The 20,969-nt window shown below is 43.3% G+C and overlaps 1 protein-coding gene across 2 annotated transcripts in view; it reads right to left on the bottom strand.

Moving 5' to 3' along the window:
- The window catches only part of LOC146517236 (protein sidekick-1-like), a 295,230-nt gene that overhangs the window by 173,418 nt on the left and 100,843 nt on the right, over positions 1-20,969 (bottom strand). For both annotated transcript variants that reach the window (XM_085163638.1, XM_085163639.1), the window contains exons 2-4: positions 15,436-15,592; positions 6,848-6,954; positions 3,608-3,755 (exon numbers count right to left, since the gene is read on the bottom strand). In XM_085163638.1, coding sequence (XP_085019764.1) covers positions 3,608-3,755; positions 6,848-6,954; positions 15,436-15,592 — 412 coding nt within the window. The remainder of the gene's footprint in view (positions 1-3,607; positions 3,756-6,847; positions 6,955-15,435; positions 15,593-20,969) is intronic.

Below are 20,969 nucleotides of genomic sequence, written 5' to 3'. Positions count from 1 at the left end.
TATAATATTGTAACGGAAACAAAACATTAATCAAAAAATTGTTGAAACACAAATTACAACATTGTATAAAAATTACAATCATCAACTCAAATACTTGGTTCTAATTGAACAGAAATTTCTATGAACTTGTAAGAACTGTGTAGAACATGAATCAGTCTGTGTCAGATCCTGAATTTGAAATTTCCACTGAAGTCACGGGTAAGAGGCAAGTGGAACCAAGATCGAGGCCATTTGCTTTTTGAAGTTTGCAAAGACTGCTAAATTGTGCCACTGGTAGTTCACTCTTTGCAACATAGTACGCTGTTCTAAACAGATTTTTCAGGTTTATCTTTAGTATGTTATTTGCAATTGGTGTTTGTTCTGGGAAAGATATTGCAGACTGAGCAATAATGCATTTCTCATGGGTTCTAATGGGGGCCTTTCTTAAAATGACTGGTCCCAGTAACAAAGGCGCTTGTCGACTCAGAAATCGAGGGAAAACCAACAACACACCCGACAAAACATTATGTTATTTACACGGGTGCACATAAGTGGTCCGCATGTGCGCATTCGCTGTCAAAATAAAAGACGTGCACCAGATAAGAAGTTGCAACGCGCGTTTGCGTCCATATAAAAGGCACTGTTTTTGTCCGCTAGAGTGGGATTTTCACGGCACATTCTGCACCACATCTCCGTGCGTTCATCATTTGTTTGAAGCCAGCTCACCTCCTGCAACCACTTTTCCGTGAATACAAGCTTCTTTTGTGGTTCGGACTCCTTCTGACATTTCTTTGGAGGTGGAGGAACATCACAGTAATTGCTTAAAGGAGCTTCTTCGACATCTTTAAGAGTTCTAAACAAATGTCTGTCCTCCTCCTGAAAATCTTATGTATGCAAACACGCGTTGCAACTTCTTATCTTGTGCGCGTCTTTTATTTTGACAGCGAATGCGCACCTGCGGACCACTTATGTGCAGCCCTGGTTATTTAGCTCGTCATATTGCAGCCGCAGAAATTCTTTTGTCCATGAAACCATAAAGCTGCACCTTCTTTTTGCCTTATAGTCTTATTTGTCATAACTTTTCCGTTTTGTGGTAAGCTTTTCTTTGGCTGTCACTTCTTCACCCTGACCTGTCTTATTTGGCTCAGCATTACTAAAATATATATCCTGCTGCTTTTACGCACGCACTCACATAACGCTCAGCGATTCTCTGCACGATCAACCTCTCACATGTTTAAGCTGCGGGAGATTTCACTTGTCATGTTTGCATAGTAAGCTAACGATTGATAAGACGATGTCAGAGGAATTGGTGCAAATTATCATCACTCACCAATCAGTGCTGTCGCTCTCTATACACAGTTCGCGCAATTGCAAAGTGAAAGCAAAAAACAAGCGCAAATTCTGGCTCACCGATGCCAATGACATAATTACCCAACTACATTTCCGAAAGAATGCAAAAGCATTGACGTATATTTTTCCTTCCTATGATAGCCCGACGGGCAGGGCAGAGACAGGTTTTGGTAGCCCGACTGGAAAAATCGCTAGCTCCGGGACGTCAGGCTAGCGATTTTGCGAGCCCTGCTCCGCATATGCTAGCAGGCTTTTAAAGTCACCATGGAGTCACATGTCAGATCTTATAAACCAGCTCTTTTCAGGGTTAATGTGAGGATACATCCTCCACAGCAGGTCTGTGAGACTAGAATTGGACTCATTAATGTCCCAACGAGCACTTGAGATGTTACTAAAGGTCCTGAAACTGGTATGTAGAGAAAGGGGTGCCTGGGTTTGTTGTGTGCTTTTGTTTCAAAGTTAGTTCAGAAATTGATGAAAAACATAATAGTGGCAGTAGCAACATAAGGAGAAGTGATAAATTTTAAGATCAACATCTATACAGATATTTGGTGATTTAACAATCAAATATTCTGATATCTGATAACAGCCAATGTTGTTTTCTTTCAGACACACAAACCAAATAATCTAATTTGCCTTATATTTGTAATCTTGCTTGTTATTAACTTATTTCCTCTCTGCCAGACTCTGCTTGTATCATCGTGTTGTTATGTTTGTGTGTTGTCAACAAGGAAGTTGCAGAGTACCCCCTGTTGGACAAATTATCCAGTATCAACACTCATAACATGAATGTTATGAGCTAATATCAGCTGAACATATCAGCCTGCTGATAAATTGGTCAGGCTCTAATAAAGCTGAGAAAATCTCTACCACTGATTCCCTCTTGCTAATTTTAAAGGTTAAATCCTCCTCCCACAGTAGCTAGTGTTTTTAAGATTGCGGATCGTTTTTCTTCACTGTTTACCGGCACATCAATAAAACCTGCTTAAATGTGGTTGGTCGGTAGCGCTAAGATACAAGCAAACACAAAAGAAAAGCTTCAGGCACTAACAATCTTGTCCCCTGGCCACAGATGCTCCATATCCACTGCAGATGTATTTTTATTGAAATAATCACGGAATAATCTGTAACTATAACAAGGGCTCCTCTTTGTTTTTTTATTTTCGTGTACAGCAGCAGGGAGCACACTTCAGCAGGGATGCTTTGACTGTAAACACCTTCATGCAGATAGTGTCTTGTGCAGCAAAATAATTGCAGTCCACTATCATTAAGCCACTCTCAATGAAGCCCCATTAACTTAACAGGAGTACATTATCCTAGTTCGTCCAAATTAAAAAGCAAATTCAAACTTGATGTGAACCAGAAACAAGAGCAACCTCCCCGCCCCCCCAAGTAAAAAAAAACCTGTTTATATAACCTGAATCCACATAGCATTCTGAAAAGCTCTTTGGAGGTCTGTTAAAGGGGTGAAAAAGTTGCTGTCTGACCGTTTACGTGTACAGCAAGACCACTGACAATTTCATTCAATAACACACTGGGGAGCAGTTAGTGGTCTTAATGGGGAGTTAGTTATCTCAGAGTGCAAGCAGAGACTAATAAAATCACTGAAGGTCTCCATCTCAACAGCTATTGTCACTGAGGAGCCGATTCAAAAAGGTGCATATCCCAAATTAATTTAAAATGCTGCCTGAATCTATATCACACCACTCTGCAAACCAACAGCACACTACCATCACTGTGCTCGACGCTTAGCTTATGAGCATTTTTTCAAAAGAGTGACACTTACAGGATATCTGTAGCAACTAAGAAATAATATGCAAATTGTCAGCATTTCAAAAAGAGCTGGAGAATAACATCAAACAAAAAGACTGTGAAGCACAGCTTACACAACACAGGGACCCTCATATCTCTGCTGTACAATTAATATAAAAGAATATCTCCCATGCACCTAAAATTACTTAATAACCTTGTAGATTTGATTCACTGAAAAGCCCGCTTTATCTTCTCTTGATAATGTCCTGTGTCTCTTCTTATGAAAAGGGTCAGTTATCTAAATAGCTTATTATTCATAGCAATTGACATGCGAGGATTAAAAGAACTTTTATGCTTCTGCAGAACACTAATTAATACACCACTGTGGGATAAGAACTGTAAAATTAAAATTTTATCTCGGGCGGTATTTTGTTAGACACACTTTGTGCTCGAGACTGCAAAAGACACCATACAAACACGAGCGCGTGCTCAAGACACAAAGCAAAAGGGTAAAAGAAACACCTACATTCGGTTGTTGGGGATTATCTTGTGTCCATCTTTGTACCATGTGACCAATGGTTGAGGAAACGAAGCGAGGGGAGGAGGGTTGATGAGGGCTGCTCGGCCCTGAGTCACCGTCTTTCTCTGCTCTTCGGCTGAGAAGTTACCCAGAACTCGAGGAAAAGAGAGAAGGATGAAGAGTATGAAGATCAACACCAATGCATCACAATACATTTACTGCACAATCAATGCCGGTGTTGGTGTTGTCCCTACATCATCATAAAACTGTTGATCTAGAATCAGTATTGGAACTGACCAACCACGCTGTCTTCACAGTCAGTTAGCATTAGCCAAGATGTTATCTAATGCTTTTTAAACCATCACTAGCAACCTAAAATAGGTAGCTAAAATTTGGCTAACGGCAAACATAAATTGATGATATGCTTATAATATTGTATAAATTAATAAAGAAAACACCTGGAATGCTTGCTATTTGTTCTAGGAGAAGGTTTTATTTAAATACATGTTTCAAAACTAGAAACTTGATCCTCGTTGATTCCAAAGATTATTATGAAAATGCAGCAACAACACCAACACAGGGAAATCAGTTAGATCACATTTAGCCGTATAATAGTTAGAAAAATGGAGCTCCAGAGGTGTAGTGGGTAATTTAAATGTGAATATGTGATTGAAGCACACAGGTCCTCCAAACGACTGTTTTCTTCATGCTGTGCTGTTTGCTGTCCATATGGGAATACATTTAATTTACTGAGAAGTTTTCTTGTTAAAGAAGGAAGATCTCAAATTTCAAATATAGCATCTGTTAGCTAACAAGCTAATTAGCGTCATCGTTAACGGGACCATTTAAAATTCAAATCTGAAAATCATCCCCGTCTTTGAGAGCATTTTATACTCACACTGAGGAATTTAATAAAAACTGAACAGTGTATACCTCCAGTCGATCAAAGAGCCAAGATTTTAGTTGGCTTGGTTTTGATTAATCGTCTTTGTAAAGGAAACAAATACATGTTTCTTTTCTTAGACAGTTGACAACTATGTAATTACTGGATAATTCATGCTACAGTCACACGAGTGAAAACAGTGGTCGGAGACCGTAGCACACCCAAAATTATTAAGACTGTGTATGACGAACTTGTCTAGCTGTCTTTAAAATGGTTGCTTTAAAGACGGCTTCAAAGAAACATTGGCCTGTCAAGACGTCAAGAGAGGAATGAAATGAAAATACAACTGAGTTAGTCTGCTACCGGTTTGAGATTGCAAATCTGGTGCCTTTTACTCACATATGTTCAAATTAACTACTTATATTCAGATTTCAGGCAGAACCTCATAGATTTAAAGCACAATTTTGTAACATTAATGCAGTTACATTAATGGAAGGACAGACAGGACAGAAGTTCTAACTACAATGACAGGCTCTTGGCAACCTTGTTTTCATATTGGAATAAAACCAGAATCCAGGTAGTTGGGAACCAGATGAGTCAAGTTTCCTTTTGCAAAGAGACATATCGCAGACAAGTTGCTTATTGGTGCAGACTGACTCAGTGATTGAAACATGTTGTCGATCTGACTGTACTTATGAATTACACTGGAATCATTTCTAAACCTTTGCCAGGTTAGTCTGAGAGTGAGAGTGAGCATCCCATGCAGCTGCAATTGAGGGTGTTGCACAGAGGAGCAGCTCACTACAGCAGTAACTGAATTAAAAAAAAAAGAATGCAGTCACAGAGAAACCACAAATGTTTCCTAGTCGCAAGAAGGTTGAAGTGGTATTTTTACTCTAATGTGACAGAGCCATTAGAAAGAGTACAAGCAATGTGGAAGCCAAACATTTACAAATTATATTTTGAACTCAAACATGACTAATTTGAAAAACGAAGTGTTAGCCACTCTGCATGGTCTCTCACTGTAACAGTCATGTGTATTTGGATAGCTCCACGCTTACTGTTGTGACATGTAGGGCTGGGCTATATCATACCGTTCACGGTAATACCGATATAGTGTTAAGCAATGATAAGAAAATGAAATATTGCGATAGAATATGGGTAAAACGCACATGTGCAGTGCCTTTGTTTTCATACGCACATGGCGGAAAAGCAAGGCAGCGACGGAGAATTAGAAGGGATTAGAAAGCGGATCGTTGAATGAAACGGATGAACCAGAATTGGTTTGTAAAAATGCTGCAACTTCAGTGGTGTGGAACTGGTTTGACTTTTGTCCATCAGATACACACCAAAGCACTATTTGCTAGCGGGCCGTCATTATTACCGTGTTTTTTGGAAAATAAGGCACACTTAAAATCAATCCTTTGATTTTCTGATATCGACAGTGCCCCTTATAATCCGGTGCACCTTATGTATGAATTCTGGTTGTGTTTACTGACCTCGAAACAATTTTATGTGGTACACGGCGCTCGATAATCTGTCAAAAAATGTTTTAGTACAACTTTGCTAAGCTACAAAGCCACACCGCTTGATGGATTGTCGGAGCATTACGGCTACTGTAGTCAGGAGCCTCGCGGAGTGATAAGTACTGTGCATCAACATAATATTACCATATTGTGTGTCTGTGTAACCTCTTTTTAAGTTTTGTGGATATTATACACGGTTATGCTGAGGATATGTTGTCCAATTTCCACTGGAAATGCCTTTTGGTTAAACTATCAGCAAGGAATTTGCATTTGCACTGTTAAATTTTTATAGAACTTTAATGCACATAAAAAACAGCTGCTTGTTTAAGTGAAAATACATTGATGGTTTTTTTTGCACTAATAAAGTTGTGGAGTATTTTTCTCGCGTCGTCAGTTATATCGCTATCGCAAATCTTCAAATATATACCGTGATAAATATTTTTGCCCCGCCCTAGTGACATGTTCAGAGTTAATATCCTTTTGCTGGTGGTGTTGACTGGCACCTTGTGCATTCACAAGAAAGTTTATATCTGAAAGGGTCCGAGGGAGCCCTCATTTCCTAAAAGGTTAGCACTGTCAGGATATCCAGCTGCTGGTCAACTTGATAAAATTACATACAACCAGACCTCTAGTCTTAAGAAATACAGTTTGTATTTTTAGAAATTTAGCACTTGTAATAAATAACAATATTTAATGAGGCAATATTTGTAAGATTGTAAGAATTGAGCAAAGCTGAAGCTTGTTAAGTTTTAATTGTGCACAAAACAACATCCTCAGTTGTTTTGCTCAGTTTACTTTAAACCAGCGTGTGTGTCCGTGTATGCTGTGTGTACTTACAGGCCACCTGCACCTCCGTTCTCCTGTGTATTACTGCTCCCATCCTGTTCCTCACCATACACTGATACAGTCCAGCATCAGTCCTCTTCAGGGACGGCATAGACAACCTAAAGATGGACACATGGAGAGGAGGACTATAAGGGTAGGTTTTTCTTCTCAAAGCTGTAAATAAAAGTAAAACTGGGAGCGATGTCTGGAGGCCAACAAGACAGAAGGGAACCAAGGTGGAGGTCTGGTTGTCCATATGCGTGCACTCTTGTGTAATTCCCTTTCATGTCCTTGATCTCAGAAAATGGATTGGGCCTAAGGTTGTAAAAGGTTCCAGATAACAGAAGGCAGAGAGAGCATACGCACAGTTTGTGTACATGTATGTGTGTCTGTTTGCGTCTGTGTGCCGCGTACGAAAAGGTTTTTGATGTTTGCGAGGTCTTTTTTTTTCTGAGAAGGATTGTTAATGGGGTTTTAATGGACTGTGCTTCACTAATGGGAAGCTTGGCATAGGATCTAGGTTGGTACCATGCTGGACAAATACACACACACACACACACACACACACACACACATATATTCTGCACAAACCGGATAGACATAGCAAAACCGGACATCGCTTTGGGGCTCATTACGAATACCAGGACAGCCAAGTATTTAACTCCCAGGCTGTCAGTGCATGCTGCCAACATACACAAACCCGCAGACACAAATACACACATGTACATCAAAGACTCACAAACCCAACTCCATTTGAATCAGGAACGACACATTACACAGCAGCTCTGATCCTAAAACAGATTTTGATATTGGACACTTTCTACCACCAATCTATCTCCCTCTCTGGTCAGCTACATTTTCAACAGCCGTGTGCAGCGGAAACACCATGTGTTTCAAGTTCCAACAAGTTGCTAGATTTCTGTCATCTACCACTATATTTAGATACAGATATATATAGACAGTGCAGTAATTTCCTAGTCAGTTTCTCTGACAAGCTTAGCGTTAAATGTAATTGACTGATTCAAGAAATAAAAATCTATTTTGTTTTGTGTAATACTGTAATGAGAGACTGCACAAAAGAAGAAGGTAAATGTAGGGCGGTAGTCATTTTACATTAAATCTGAAGTTTATCAGACCGGAAATTATTCATATGTATGTGTTTTCAACAGGTTTATATTATTATAAAACTGTATGCCTTACTTTGATGCACAGCATATGTTACCTCCCACTATGCAGTTGTACAGCATGTAACTGAGACAAGTATTGGCTTGAGGGAAAAAACACATGCATTGTGAGAAATAAGTTTGTCAGCCAAGCATGTTATACAGTTTTGAAGACAATGCAGTAGCCTTGTCATAAGTGTCCCTGAAAACAAAGCAAACGCTGCTGCCTTCTTTTTTTTCGAGAGTCTAACTTGTCTTAGTGATGTTTTTATTCCAACTCACAATGTGTAAAAAGTGGCAGGCTACTGCCGTTGAACTGACAATGATAAAAGAAGCCGGAGCTGAAGCTTCCATTAATGTAAATCATTGTCACTGACTGTTCATCTGAATTCTCCACTGACCAGCGCTTTAAACTAAGATAAAGGATGAAGAAAAATAAAATATTCTGGTATGTTTACGTGTGTGTTTTGTGCAGGTGTTATGTCCCATGTTAATTTAGCTGTGCCAGGGCCCTGCTTCGATTGGTGCATGGATACGCTGCAACGACGTGACTGGTTCCAGCTGGAGGACCCGCCCATTATAAGGAGTCTGGAGTGCTACAGCGAAAGAGGTCTTCGGGTTTCTCCTCACGGCCCAGCAGTCTTGACGTGGCAGCCGCTGGCTGCAGTGTGTTTTTGAGAGTTGTGAAAGTGGAGTGGGTAGGGGTGAGCTGCCGTTTTCTTTTGATCACCCGTTTTTCTCCTGTTTTGTGTTAGTTAAGGAGGTTAGACTCTGTTTTTATTTTTGGCTTTGTTTTGGTGAGGTCAGGGGTGCGGGATTTGTTTAGATCTGTTTTGTTTATTGTTTTGGCTTTGGCTCACCCTGAAGCATTGACACTCCCGTTTTGGTTCCTTTATTTTTCACATTGTAAATTGTAAATAAATCACCGTAAAACTGAAGGATTGGTCTCTTGTGGCTGCTTGGGTCTTGGGGGGGATGCGAGGGCCTCACTCGTGTTACTGCCTGGCCCTAGACGGGTCGTAACATGAATTGGGGGCTCGTCCTCTGCCCTTTTCTGTGGTTTTGGTCTGTTTGGCAGTTTTCTTGGTGTGGGGATAGTTGGTGTGTGGGATTATGGAGTTTTCATTGGATGAGTTTGTTACCTCGCCTTCATGGGATAAAATAGTGAAGTGCAGGAAAGCGGATTTGCTAATTATTGCTAGTTTTTATGATGTTCAACTGTCCTATAGTGCCCGTAAAGCGGAGGTTAAGGACGCTTTGTGTGCAGGGCTGGTGGAGCGAGGCATCCTTCATGCCCCGAAGGCAGCTGTTGAGCAGCCTGGCGGCGGAGGTGTGAAGGTGGCTCCGGAGGCTGAGCCGGAGCCGGATGCCAAAGGGCCTGTAAACGTGCTCCCGGCTGAGGTTGACTCTGATGCAGCTGAGGTGGAGTCTGAAGCTGCTGAGTCTGGTACGGCCGGGGAACCCCTGGCGGGGCGGTCTACGGAGGATCTCCGTTTGACCCTCCGTATAAGGGAGGTGGAAACCCGCGCTAAAGAGCTTGAGGTACAAGCAATGCACCTCCGTGTCAGAGCTTTGGAGCTGGAGCGAAAGCCCTCCACATCTGCCTCTAGTCATCCTAGTACATCCACCGCTGTCTCAACGGGTTTTGACATCACTAAGCACGTTAAACTGGTTCCCCCATTTCGTGAGGCCGAAGTGGACTCCTATTTTAATGCTTTTGAGCGTATAGCGGCCGCGTTAAGCTGGCCGAAGGAGTTTTGGCCACTGCTATTGCAATGCAAATTGGTCGGCAAAGCCCAGGAAGTGTGTACCAGTTTATCAATTGAAGATAGCCTGGATTATGACATTATGAAGAAGACTGTGTTGCAGGCATATGAGCTTGTCCCAGAAGCCTACCGTCAGAAATTTAGGAAGTGTGAAAAAACTGCCAATCAGACATTTGTGGAGTTTGCCCGTGAAAAAAGTCGCTTGTTTGAACGATGGTTGCAGGCCAGTAAAGTAAAGGATCTTGAGGGGCTGAAAGAGCTTCTTCTGTTAGAGGAATTCAAAAAACGTTTGCCGGACCAAGTAGTCATTTATCTGAATGAGCAAAAGGTGACGTCACTTGCTAAAGCGGCAGTGATGGCTGATGAGTTTACTCTCACTCACAAAACTATATTTTCAGCCGCTGTCGCACAAAATATCAGGGTGGGACAGGAGAGGAAGATAAGATCACCAAAGGTAGGACTGAAGGATAGACAGGAGGATGGTGGTAATCGCGACTGTTTTTATTGTCGCGAACCCGGACATCTGATCGCTGTCTGTCCCGCGCTCCGGAGGAAGGAGCAGCGCAAAGGCTCTAAAACTCCAGCCGGCGTAGGTCTTATTAAAGTTGTCCCTTCGCCTAAAATGCATTCCACCCGTGATTTGCACCATGCGGATGCTGAAATAGAGCCACGTTTTAAACCATTTATCACCAAAGGCTTTGTTTCTGTGACGGGAGAAGAGAGGGATAAAGTGCCTGTTACTATTCTTCGGGACACAGGTGCGCATCAGTCATTTATGTTGGACAGAGTACTGCCATTGTCAGATAAAACTGCTTGTGATTCAGATGTGTTAGTTTGGGGAATTAAGATGAGCGTTCTTCGGGCGCCGCTACACCAGGTGCATTTGCATTCGCCCGTAATAACTGGGCATGTTAAAGTTGCCGTGAGTTCCCAGTTGCCTATCAAAGGGGTTTCATTTATTCTGGGAAATGACTTGGCTGGTGGGACAGTTTTTCCCCCGCCTGAAGTGGTGGAAACGCCTGTTGCTTCTGTTACTGATGCTGCCACCCCTATATCCAGTATGTTTCCTGTTTGTGCTATTACTCGTGCGCAATCGCGCAAATTTGACGACGTTGTGAATGTCGCTGACACCTTTATGGCGACGCTAGATGAAAGAAAGTTCCCCAGCTGTGAGAGTGGCAGAATAAGAAGCGGCAATGATGTGACAAAACTGATGCCAGAGTTGGATGAAAAGTTGAATAGGGATGCACTGATAACCGCTCAGCGGAAGGACTTATCACTGGCTCCTTGTTTTATATCCGCAGCCGCGAGTGCAGAAAGTAAATCCCCCACTTCTTTTTTTGTGCAAGACGGAGTTCTTATGAGAAGGTGGTCCCCTGACCATAGTGGTTTGCCTGGTGCTACGCAGGTGGTGGTGCCGAAGCCACATCGAGGGCAGGTGCTTAGCTTAGCGCATGATGCCAGCATGGCTGGACATCTCGGGGTGAACAAAACTTATCATCGGGTGTTGCGCAACTTCTTTTGGCCAAGGCTGAAAGCTGATGTGGTGGCATATTGCCGTACCTGTACTACATGTCAGATGGCGGGGAAACCTAACAGACCAATCCCACCTGCTCCGTTACATCCTATTCCAGTAATAGGTGAGCCGTTTGAAAAAGTAATATTGGATTGTGTGGGTCCCCTGCCAAAAACTAAATCCGGACACCAATACATACTTACAATAATGTGTTCAGCAACAAGGTTCCCGGAGGCAATCCCACTACGCACGCTGAAAGCAAAACCGGTAATAAAAGCACTAATTAAGTTTTTCTCTACTTTCGGGCTTCCAAAGGTTATTCAAACAGACCAAGGAACGAATTTTACTTCAAAAGTGTTTGCACAGGTTGTGGAGGAGTTGCACATAAAACATGTAAAATCCAGTCCATACCACCCGGAAAGTCAAGGTGCTCTGGAGAGATTCCATCAAACCCTCAAGGCTATGCTGCGCAAGTTCTGCGCAGAGTCGGGTAGAGAATGGGACGAGGGTCTGCCGTTATTGTTATTTGCCGTCAGGGAGACCACTCAGGAATCCTTGGGATTCAGTCCGATGGATCTGGTGTTTGGACATGTGGTCCGCGGTCCCCTCCGCCTTCTGAAGGAGAAGTGGTTATCAGAAACTTCTGAAACTCAGCATAATGTCTTGGATTATGTTAGCGGACTTCGGGAAAAACTCCACCTTGCATGTCAGTTAGCTCGAGAAAATCTGTCACATACGCAGGCCAAAATGAAAGCTCGCTATGATAAAAAGGCTGTTTGCAGAAGTTTCCAGCCGGGCGAGAAAGTGTTGGTGTTGCTGCCTGTGGTAGGGTCCAGTTTGTTAGCCCGGTTCGCTGGCCCATATGTGGTGGAACAGAAACTCAGTGACAACAATTATGTGATCCAGACCCCAGACCGTCGGAGAAAGTCTAGGGTTTGTCATATTAATATGTTAAAATCGTATCACTCGAGGAGCCCTTCGGGTGCGCCATCTCCAGTGTGCGCCGCTAGTGTTGTTTCTCCTTATGAACCCTCTGATGACGGACTGCTCCAGAAAAGTGAAGCGCTGGGTAGCGGCCGGTTGAAAAATTCGGAGATCTTAAATGATTTAGACACATATTTAGCCCACCTATCTGAACCCACTCGAGCTGACATCACTGATCTGATAGAGAATAATTTATCACTTTTTTCTGATCATCCTCGTCAAACTGCTGTCCTGTGCCACGACATTGACGTGGCAGGACATAAACCGATCAAGCAGCATGCCTATCGAGTGAACCCTGTGAAAAGAGCGATAATGCAGAAGGAAGTTGACTATCTCTTAGAACACGGTTTAGCCATTCCGAGCGCCAGCGCATGGAGTTCGCCGTGTGTGCTGGTACCAAAACCTGACAACACTCCTCGGTTTTGTAATGATTACAGGAAAGTTAACGCTGTTACCAAACCTGATTCATTTCCTCTTCCTAGAATGGAGGATTGTATTGATAGAGTGGGATCGGCATCTTTTGTAACCAAACTTGATCTGTTAAAAGGTTACTGGCAAGTACCTTTAACTCCCAGAGCATCTGAGATATCTGCTTTTGTCACGCCAGATCATTTTCTCCAGTACACGGTTATGCCGTTTGGGTTGCGTAATGCACCCGCTACTTTCCAGCGTCTTATGGCCAAAGTACTGGCAGGCGTGAATAACTGCGATGCCTACTTGGATGATGTTGTCATTTACTCATCCACCTGGTCTGACCACTTACAAACCCTCTCTCTCGTTTTCAGCCGTTTTCAGAAAGCCTCGCTTACGCTAAACCTAGCCAAATGTGAATTTGGCAGAGCCACCATCACATATCTAGGAAAACAGGTGGGTCAGGGACAAGTACTGCCGGTGACTGCGAAAATACAGGCGATCGTTGAGTTTCCAGTCCCACAAACGAGAAGGGCGCTGCGCCGATTTCTGGGAATGTGTGGTTATTACAGAGGTTTTTGTAAGAACTTTGCCACTGTTGTTGTTCCTCTCACCGATTTGATCAGTCCGGTGAAGCCTTTTGTGTGGACGCCTGTGTGTCAGACTGCTTTCGAGTCTGCGAAAGCATTACTGTGCAGTTCCCCTGTTCTTACGGCACCTAACTTCATGTCCCCTTTCAAGCTCGAGGTTGACGCTAGTGCGTCTGGTGCAGGAGCTGTCCTTATGCAGGAAGACCATCGCGGCGTGGATCGCCCTATTTGTTATTTTTCAAAAAAGTTCAACAAACATCAGATTAACTACAGCACTATTGAAAAGGAAGCCCTTGCCTTGTTGTTAGCCCTGCAGCATTTCGAGGTGTATATCGGATCCAGCTCTATCCCTGTTCAAGTATTCACTGACCACAATCCATTGGTGTTTCTCTCCCAGATGCAAAACTCAAATCAGAGACTTATGCGTTGGTCCCTTCTTTTGCAAGATTTTAACCTGCATATCAAACATAAGAAAGGAACGGAAAACGTCATCGCTGACGCCCTGTCGAGAGCAATTTCATAGTTTGGGAATTAAACAATGGGAGGGTTGTTTAATTCTTATGGAAGGGGGTGTTACGAACTGGTATGTTTACGTGTGTGTTTTGTGCAGGTGTTATGTCCCATGTTAATTTAGCTGTGCCAGGGCCCTGCTTCGATTGGTGCATGGATACGCTGCAACGACGTGACTGGTTCCAGCTGGAGGACCCGCCCATTATAAGGAGTCTGGAGTGCTACAGCGAAAGAGGTCTTCGGGTTTCTCCTCACGGCCCAGCAGTCTTGACGTGGCAGCCGCTGGCTGCAGTGTGTTTTTGAGAGTTGTGAAAGTGGAGTGGGTAGGGGTGAGCTGCCGTTTTCTTTTGATCACCCGTTTTTCTCCTGTTTTGTGTTAGTTAAGGAGGTTAGACTCTGTTTTTATTTTTGGCTTTGTTTTGGTGAGGTCAGGGGTGCGGGATTTGTTTAGATCTGTTTTGTTTATTGTTTTGGCTTTGGCTCACCCTGAAGCATTGACACTCCCGTTTTGGTTCCTTTATTTTTCACATTGTAAATTGTAAATAAATCACCGTAAAACTGAAGGATTGGTCTCTTGTGGCTGCTTGGGTCTTGGGGGGGATGCGAGGGCCTCACTCGTGTTACTGCCTGGCCCTAGACGGGTCGTAACAATTCGAAAGAAGATTTTACTATGTGGAAGCACAAAGCATGTTTCTGAGTTTATGTAAAACCAAGTGGATCTGTGAGACCAGTATTAATTGTAAACGTGACCAAAAATCACAGCAAAGCACAGCTATCGAGCACTGCTTGGTCCCGCTCCTGTCGCAGCAGCATGCACAAAGCTGCAGGCCGTACAATTTGCTGAAAATGGTCTATATATCAATGGCAGAAAGGCGCTATGCATTGCAATAGCTGAAACATCAGGATCTAGTGAGGTTCAATATCTCATCCCACACTATATGTCTTCATTTAACTGAGAATAAAATATGTAAATGAGCATATATAAAGTTGCAAAGGTAGAACACTAAAATCAGGCTTAGCAGATGGCCACATCCTCACACACACACACACGCACACACACTCATATTCACTGCAGCTTGCCAATTCAGCATAGCCTCACCAAACTAAAGTAGCCAGAACGCTGAGAGCAGTCCAGAGCCACACTGCACCTCCTGGCTCGAACAACGACTGCCTACAAAACTGCTGGCTCAACCTCTCCCTCCCTCAGTGTGTATGCATTCCCAAGATTCCCTCCATTTCTGAATGATGTGAAAAACAATTTTGTTTCACAGCTGCAGTTTTGCCGAGAGGAATTGCTTAGTTCTTACCAACCAACACACACAGGGACAGAGAGAGAGGGGGCACAGGAGGAGGAGGAGAAGAAAAAAAGTACAGGGCAAAAAGCAAAGAAACAGCACAGACATATTGATTGGGTCCCCTCCTCTTTACCTACACCATATACATATTTATGGTGGTAATGTAATTATTAATCTCACTTTGGCTCTGCTGTCCGAATGCTCTGACCTCTACACACACTCCATCTCTAACAGGAACAGCTCTTACTCTGCAGATGTTTGTATATGAAAGGAAGGGTACGAGAAAGACATATACACTTAAAGACAATGAGAAGATCCACGACAGAAAGTCTGACATAATAACTAGGCAGTGGGTGCTAACTGACCTGTACTGTGGCATCCAGTCAGTGATGTTGCTGTTGTTGAGAGTCCAGCGGTACTGCAGAGGCCAGCTGCCTCCAGCCAGGCAGGTCAGCACCAGTCTGTTTCCCTCTAACACCACCTGCTGCCCTTGTCCACCCCCTAGTAGGTAGGGAGCCACTTCTGACAGACAGAGACACAGAAAGGAAAATGTGTTATTTGTGGTGTTTGAAATAGTCTGCTTTAGTCACTCTGAGACAACACGGCTGATTTCTGTTGTATTCATACGCCACAGAAATCACGGCCTTTGCACAATAAGTTGAAAACAAAAAAAACAAGTCTTTTCTTATTTTATTGAGAAGAGTTTCAGACTGGAATCAGAAAATTCTGTAATAATGGTTTTAGGTGCCATTTTACAAATGTCAAATCAGATATGAAAACTCATTTCAGGCTTAGAAGAAGACATCTGACATCAAAGCAATAGGAAAAAAAACTGCTACTCCATCTACAGCTGCTTTATTTATATTTAGTTTTTTTCCTGCGAGACTGTCTAGAGAGCCCTCACCCTATTAGTGACGCCTGTCAAAGCTGTTTTATACAGACACACATACTAGTTTTTTTCCACAAAATTGTACTTCAGCATTTCAGAAAACCTACCAATTTTAAATAAACAACTAATATCTCAGATCAAACTGCATCATAAGTTATAACACTGATTTTAAGACAGACCAAGAGAAAATGTGTCCCAACAGATGCTTAGCACAGGTAGGAGATGTGATGCCTGTCCATACACTTAGACCTTTTGTTTCCTGTGTAAGCTCAAACGGCTGAACTGAGCGCATGGCGGCATGCATGAGTGCTCCAACACATCCTATTTCCCAGCATTGATGTGCATCAACGGTCCAGAAAAGCAGCAATTCTATCACATTTACTCCCTGGAAAGGCACCACGTAACTTGACTACTTCTTCTGAATGCAAACAACATCTGCTGTTTGTTACTTAAAGCATATCAAATTCCAGCGTAGACTGCACGAAGACAAAGGTCAGGCTTCACAGACGCTTTTAACCCTTATGCTAAAAATTAGATTGAGCATCCTGTTCGTCAGATGCAGTGTAATGTGGAATTGATCAGACTAAAAGGTACAGATGTTGTGATGATTAAATTGTTCACTCAAGCTTGTCGGATTCTGTCAGGAGTCTTTTGACCAATGAGCATGCCCGCAGTATAAACATCCTTTCACTGTAATGGTAATCCTGGGTTCTTCACCTCCACATTTAGCTTTTTCCATCCTGACAGAGAGCATTTTCCCTTTCACCACATGTATTGTACTCCTGAACAGCCAAGTTTCCAAGCACAGATATTGTACAATAGCGCATTGTACAGACACTCACAGTGCCCAAGCTGAATCTTATGATAAGCCTGTTGAAATCACTTGGCCTGCCTTGCAAGGTGCAGCCTCTGAATGGCTCAGCTGCTGTCCAAGCAATGCCATCCAGTCTTTAACTTTCTACTCAGGTGTGAGGACCTGACTCACTGTCACACAGCATAGGGGCATCAAGGCTAAATAGGCTGTCCAAAGCCACTTGCTGCTGGACTGCATGTGCCGAGGCCTGGATCCACTCAACAAAAATTATCATCTGGGTTTGGCTGAACAGGAGATTCACAGATGCATACACACGCATCCGTTTGAGTGGAAGCCTATCTTCTAGCGACAGTAAATATGGACAGGTTCATAACTCTTAACGCTCCCCCTTTCCCCTCCTGCCGTCCACTAGATCTTCTGTCCTCTCTGTCGTTTCAGCTTCCTCGGTTCTGTAGCACTTCCACCCCTCTCACTTCATCTCCACTGTCTGCATTTCCTCCCTTATTCCTTATTCCCCCTGGATGTCTCAGGGCCAATTTTTCCCCTCCTCTTCTCTTCCACTTTCCACTGTTTCACCCTCTCCCTCTCTCTTTTAGATTGATAGCTGCCTGCTCTGTGCACAAAAGGGAAGTGTTCCTGCTAGGACAGATTTATATGGGAGTCTGTGTGTTTGTGTGTGTGTGTGTGTGTGAGAGAGAGAGAGAGAGAGAGAGAGAGAGAGAGAGAGAGAGAGAGAGAGAGAGTGCGAGCGCATGTGGGCATAAGGATTTATTTGGAATATTCTGTTTCTACAGACGATGGCTGGCAATGCAGACTCCAATGTCATACTGCTGACCAGCACTATAATTCACTGCTGCATGCCTCGGAGAGTGAGGGAGAGACAGAGAGGGAGAGGAAGACAGAGAAAGAATACAAGTTTGCTTCTACTGCTACCTTGGGAGTGAGAACTTTTTGGAAAGGTGAGGACATTTCAGCCAGTCCTCACATTCTGACACCCCTTCAAAAGGGCTGTTTGAAAAAAACAAAAGAACAACAAAAAAAAAAACAACAACCTAAAAAATGTTTCTATTGACATTTTAAACACAGTGTTCCAGCTATGTTTAGTGTTGTGGTTGTCATTTACTTTAGGCAGACATAGACATCATTGTTTTACCCGGATACAAATACTACATAAATAAAATTGGCCTCCACCCAAGGGAAAATCACCTGAATTGTATCATTATATTCGATTTTTGTTAAAGGAGGGTTTCATTTGTCAATCATAATATACATTTTTGGATAACACATGAACAGAACGAACAGAACAGAGCTTCTGTTAAGTAAGGTAACACAGACATACAGCATTAACAAGGGCAGACAAGTCATGCTTTGTGCATAGTTACCTAAAAACACACACAAACACACACACACTCAACCCCTCGTCAAAAAAGTCTGTTTTGAATATATAGTCCAGTACTATATATGAAAAATGTGTGTAGCTACCATATTAACCTCTGCTTGATGGAACCACGTATGATGAGTAAATATGAATGAGAACTCGAGGGGCACTGCATGTACACTGGCCAGTAACTTGACAAAGCAGACCATGCCTTCTCTGTCTTTTTGGCTTAGAGAGGGACAATAATTTGTCAAATTACCATCACGATAATTTGAGCGAGTATGACAATTGACAAGTAGCCTTGTCATAAGTGTCCCTGAAAAGTGCATCAGAGTTTGTTGCATAACTGCTGACCAGGTAGGCGACCACGTCCACTGTCAAAAGCACCAACAGTGGGCACATGAGGATCAGAACTGGACCACAGAGCATTGGAAGGTGGCCTGGTCTGATGAATCATGTTTCCTTTTACATTACATAAAAGATGTAAAAGGGGCGTGTGCATTACTCACCTGAGGAACACCTGGCACCAGGATCCACTATGGGAAGAGGCAGAGGCAGTGTGATGCTTTGGACAATGTTCTGTTGGGAAACCTTCTGTCCTGCTATACATGTGGATGCTACTTTGACACTAAACATTGTTGCAGACAGCGGACACATTTTCATGGAAACTATTCCCTGATCGATGTGGCCCGAGCCCTGCTACAAAAACAAAGGTTCAGGAATGGTTTGAGGACCACAACAACAACTCTGAGGTTTTAAGATCTTAATCCAGTTGGGTATCTGTGGGATGTACAAAGAAGTCCAATTCATAGACGACCCAAATCACATCTTACAAGACTCAAACCATCTGTTGCTAACATCTTGTTGCAGATACCGCAGCACACCTTCAGGGGTCAAGGCTGTTTTTACAGTAAAAAGAGGACCAAAAAGATATTCGTCAGGTGGTCAGAATCTTATGTCTGATCAGTGTAAATTTAATCAGAAAACTGTCAAATCAAGAGAGTTGATCACCGTATTCCTATATACTCCAACCAAGCTTCTTTTGGGAAAGGAGGCACCCCTTGCTATCAAAAGAAAGAGGGTAGGTTTAATGCACTTTCTAGAGTCTATAGTGTCAGCTAAGGTCAGGTAGGGGGCATAACTAATGCATAATGTCAACTAATGTCCCCATAAAAACTGTGTTTGTGTTAAGTGAGAGAGCAGCCTTAAAAGCTTGACACAACCCTCAGCTACAATGGCTGCTTCGTATGCCAGTGTGGATGTTTTGCACCATTACACTCATCCACCACCTCGTTCATATATCACGCTTTACGTCCACTCCAAAGCCCAGCCTGAGGCACTCCCCTCCTTGTCACTCCTTAAGCCCTTTCCTTTAAAGGCAGCCCATGAGAAACTACAGATAGACAGAGAACACTCTGTAGAGAACACTCGGAACACCCTTCTGAGATGAGCAAGGTCAGCTAACAGCATGTTTCAATCACTGGCGTTGTCTGTCTCTCTCTCTCCCCCACACTGTCTGTCTCTCTGTCACTCAATCTCAACATGTCAGCCTCTCTCTCCCCCCGCAGTCTTCCCCATTTCTGACCTGTCTGTCTTTCTCAGAAGCTGCACTATCCAGCCACCTCTCATCCTCCCTTTGTTCCTCCCTCTTTCACTTGTTGCCCCTTGGTCCATCTCTGTCAAAGAGTGCGGCAGCTCAAGGTCTCCTCTTTCTTTCTCTTCAGGAGGATCGTTGCCTAACAGAGAGGTTGGCCTTCAAATGTGACAGGAGAGCCAAGAAGCACACATGCACACTTTTTTTTCTCTTCCTGACGCATCCCGCGCACACATCCACTCTCAGGCTGGTCTTATGAAGCTGCTTAGGCAGATTCTAGGGAGGAATTCAATTTGCCGGGAAGATGAGCGCTGCGATAAAGAAGAGAGAGAGGAGAGGAGGATGAAAGAACAGGAGGAGGAGAAGACCAGGGTTGTGGCTTCGGGGCTGATGGTCCACCATGATCCTGCTCTCTCTACTCTCCTCTTCACCTCTGAATTTTTATAGCACTGAGCAAATTGTGCGGTGGAAATTAGCCCTTAAATGGCTTGTCCTTTAGAAACGGGCAAGAAAAAAAAAGATTATTATTACACTGTGTTAAATAACCCTGAATTTTACTGCAACAGCTGTGGTTAGACGTGAAATCCTCTCTACATGGGGTCAAGATTCTGCCAAATGGCTAAAAATGTTCGTTCTTCAGGTGGTCAGAAAAGCTCTTCGCGATGCCGTTGAGCATTCAGATTCAAGGAAACCCTGTGGCGCTAGTGTACATCGCAGCCTCGACACGAGAGAATGAGAGCGCTGGGATGAAACAAAGCTGAGGATTTCATTTCCGCCTGCTTAATTATTGCATATGAGTGTGTGAGTGCATTTACAGTGCTGGTGTGCATGTGTGTGTGAGTGTGTCAGGTCAGAATTAGGGTTCGCTCACCCCAGAAAAATCACTTTATCTTCATAGAGCTGAACCCCTACTGTGAGACAGGGCCGGCAGAGCTGACTATAGTCTATGAATACTGATTTACTGGTAGGCTATATCGCTCGCTCTCTCTCTCTCTCTCTCTCTCACACACACACACACACACACACACACACACGCACACACACAGACCCACCCTTTACCATGCCTTTTTGACGCATGAGAGGAAGAAATAACTAAATCAGTCTCTTTTTTTAAGAGTAATTTTTGTATGCATATGTAGGTACAAGCTGCATGGCTAAGCATTTTTTCCCCTTCACGGCAACAGCAGTCTATTTGATTACGGGGTGCGAATGAGTTCTATTCCT

The sequence above is a fragment of the Neolamprologus multifasciatus genome, chromosome 6 (assembly GCF_963576455.1).
Source record: "Neolamprologus multifasciatus chromosome 6, fNeoMul1.2, whole genome shotgun sequence".
NCBI classification, from domain to species: Eukaryota; Metazoa; Chordata; class Actinopteri; order Cichliformes; family Cichlidae; genus Neolamprologus; species Neolamprologus multifasciatus.
This window is presented reverse-complemented; position numbering and strand designations above follow the sequence as displayed.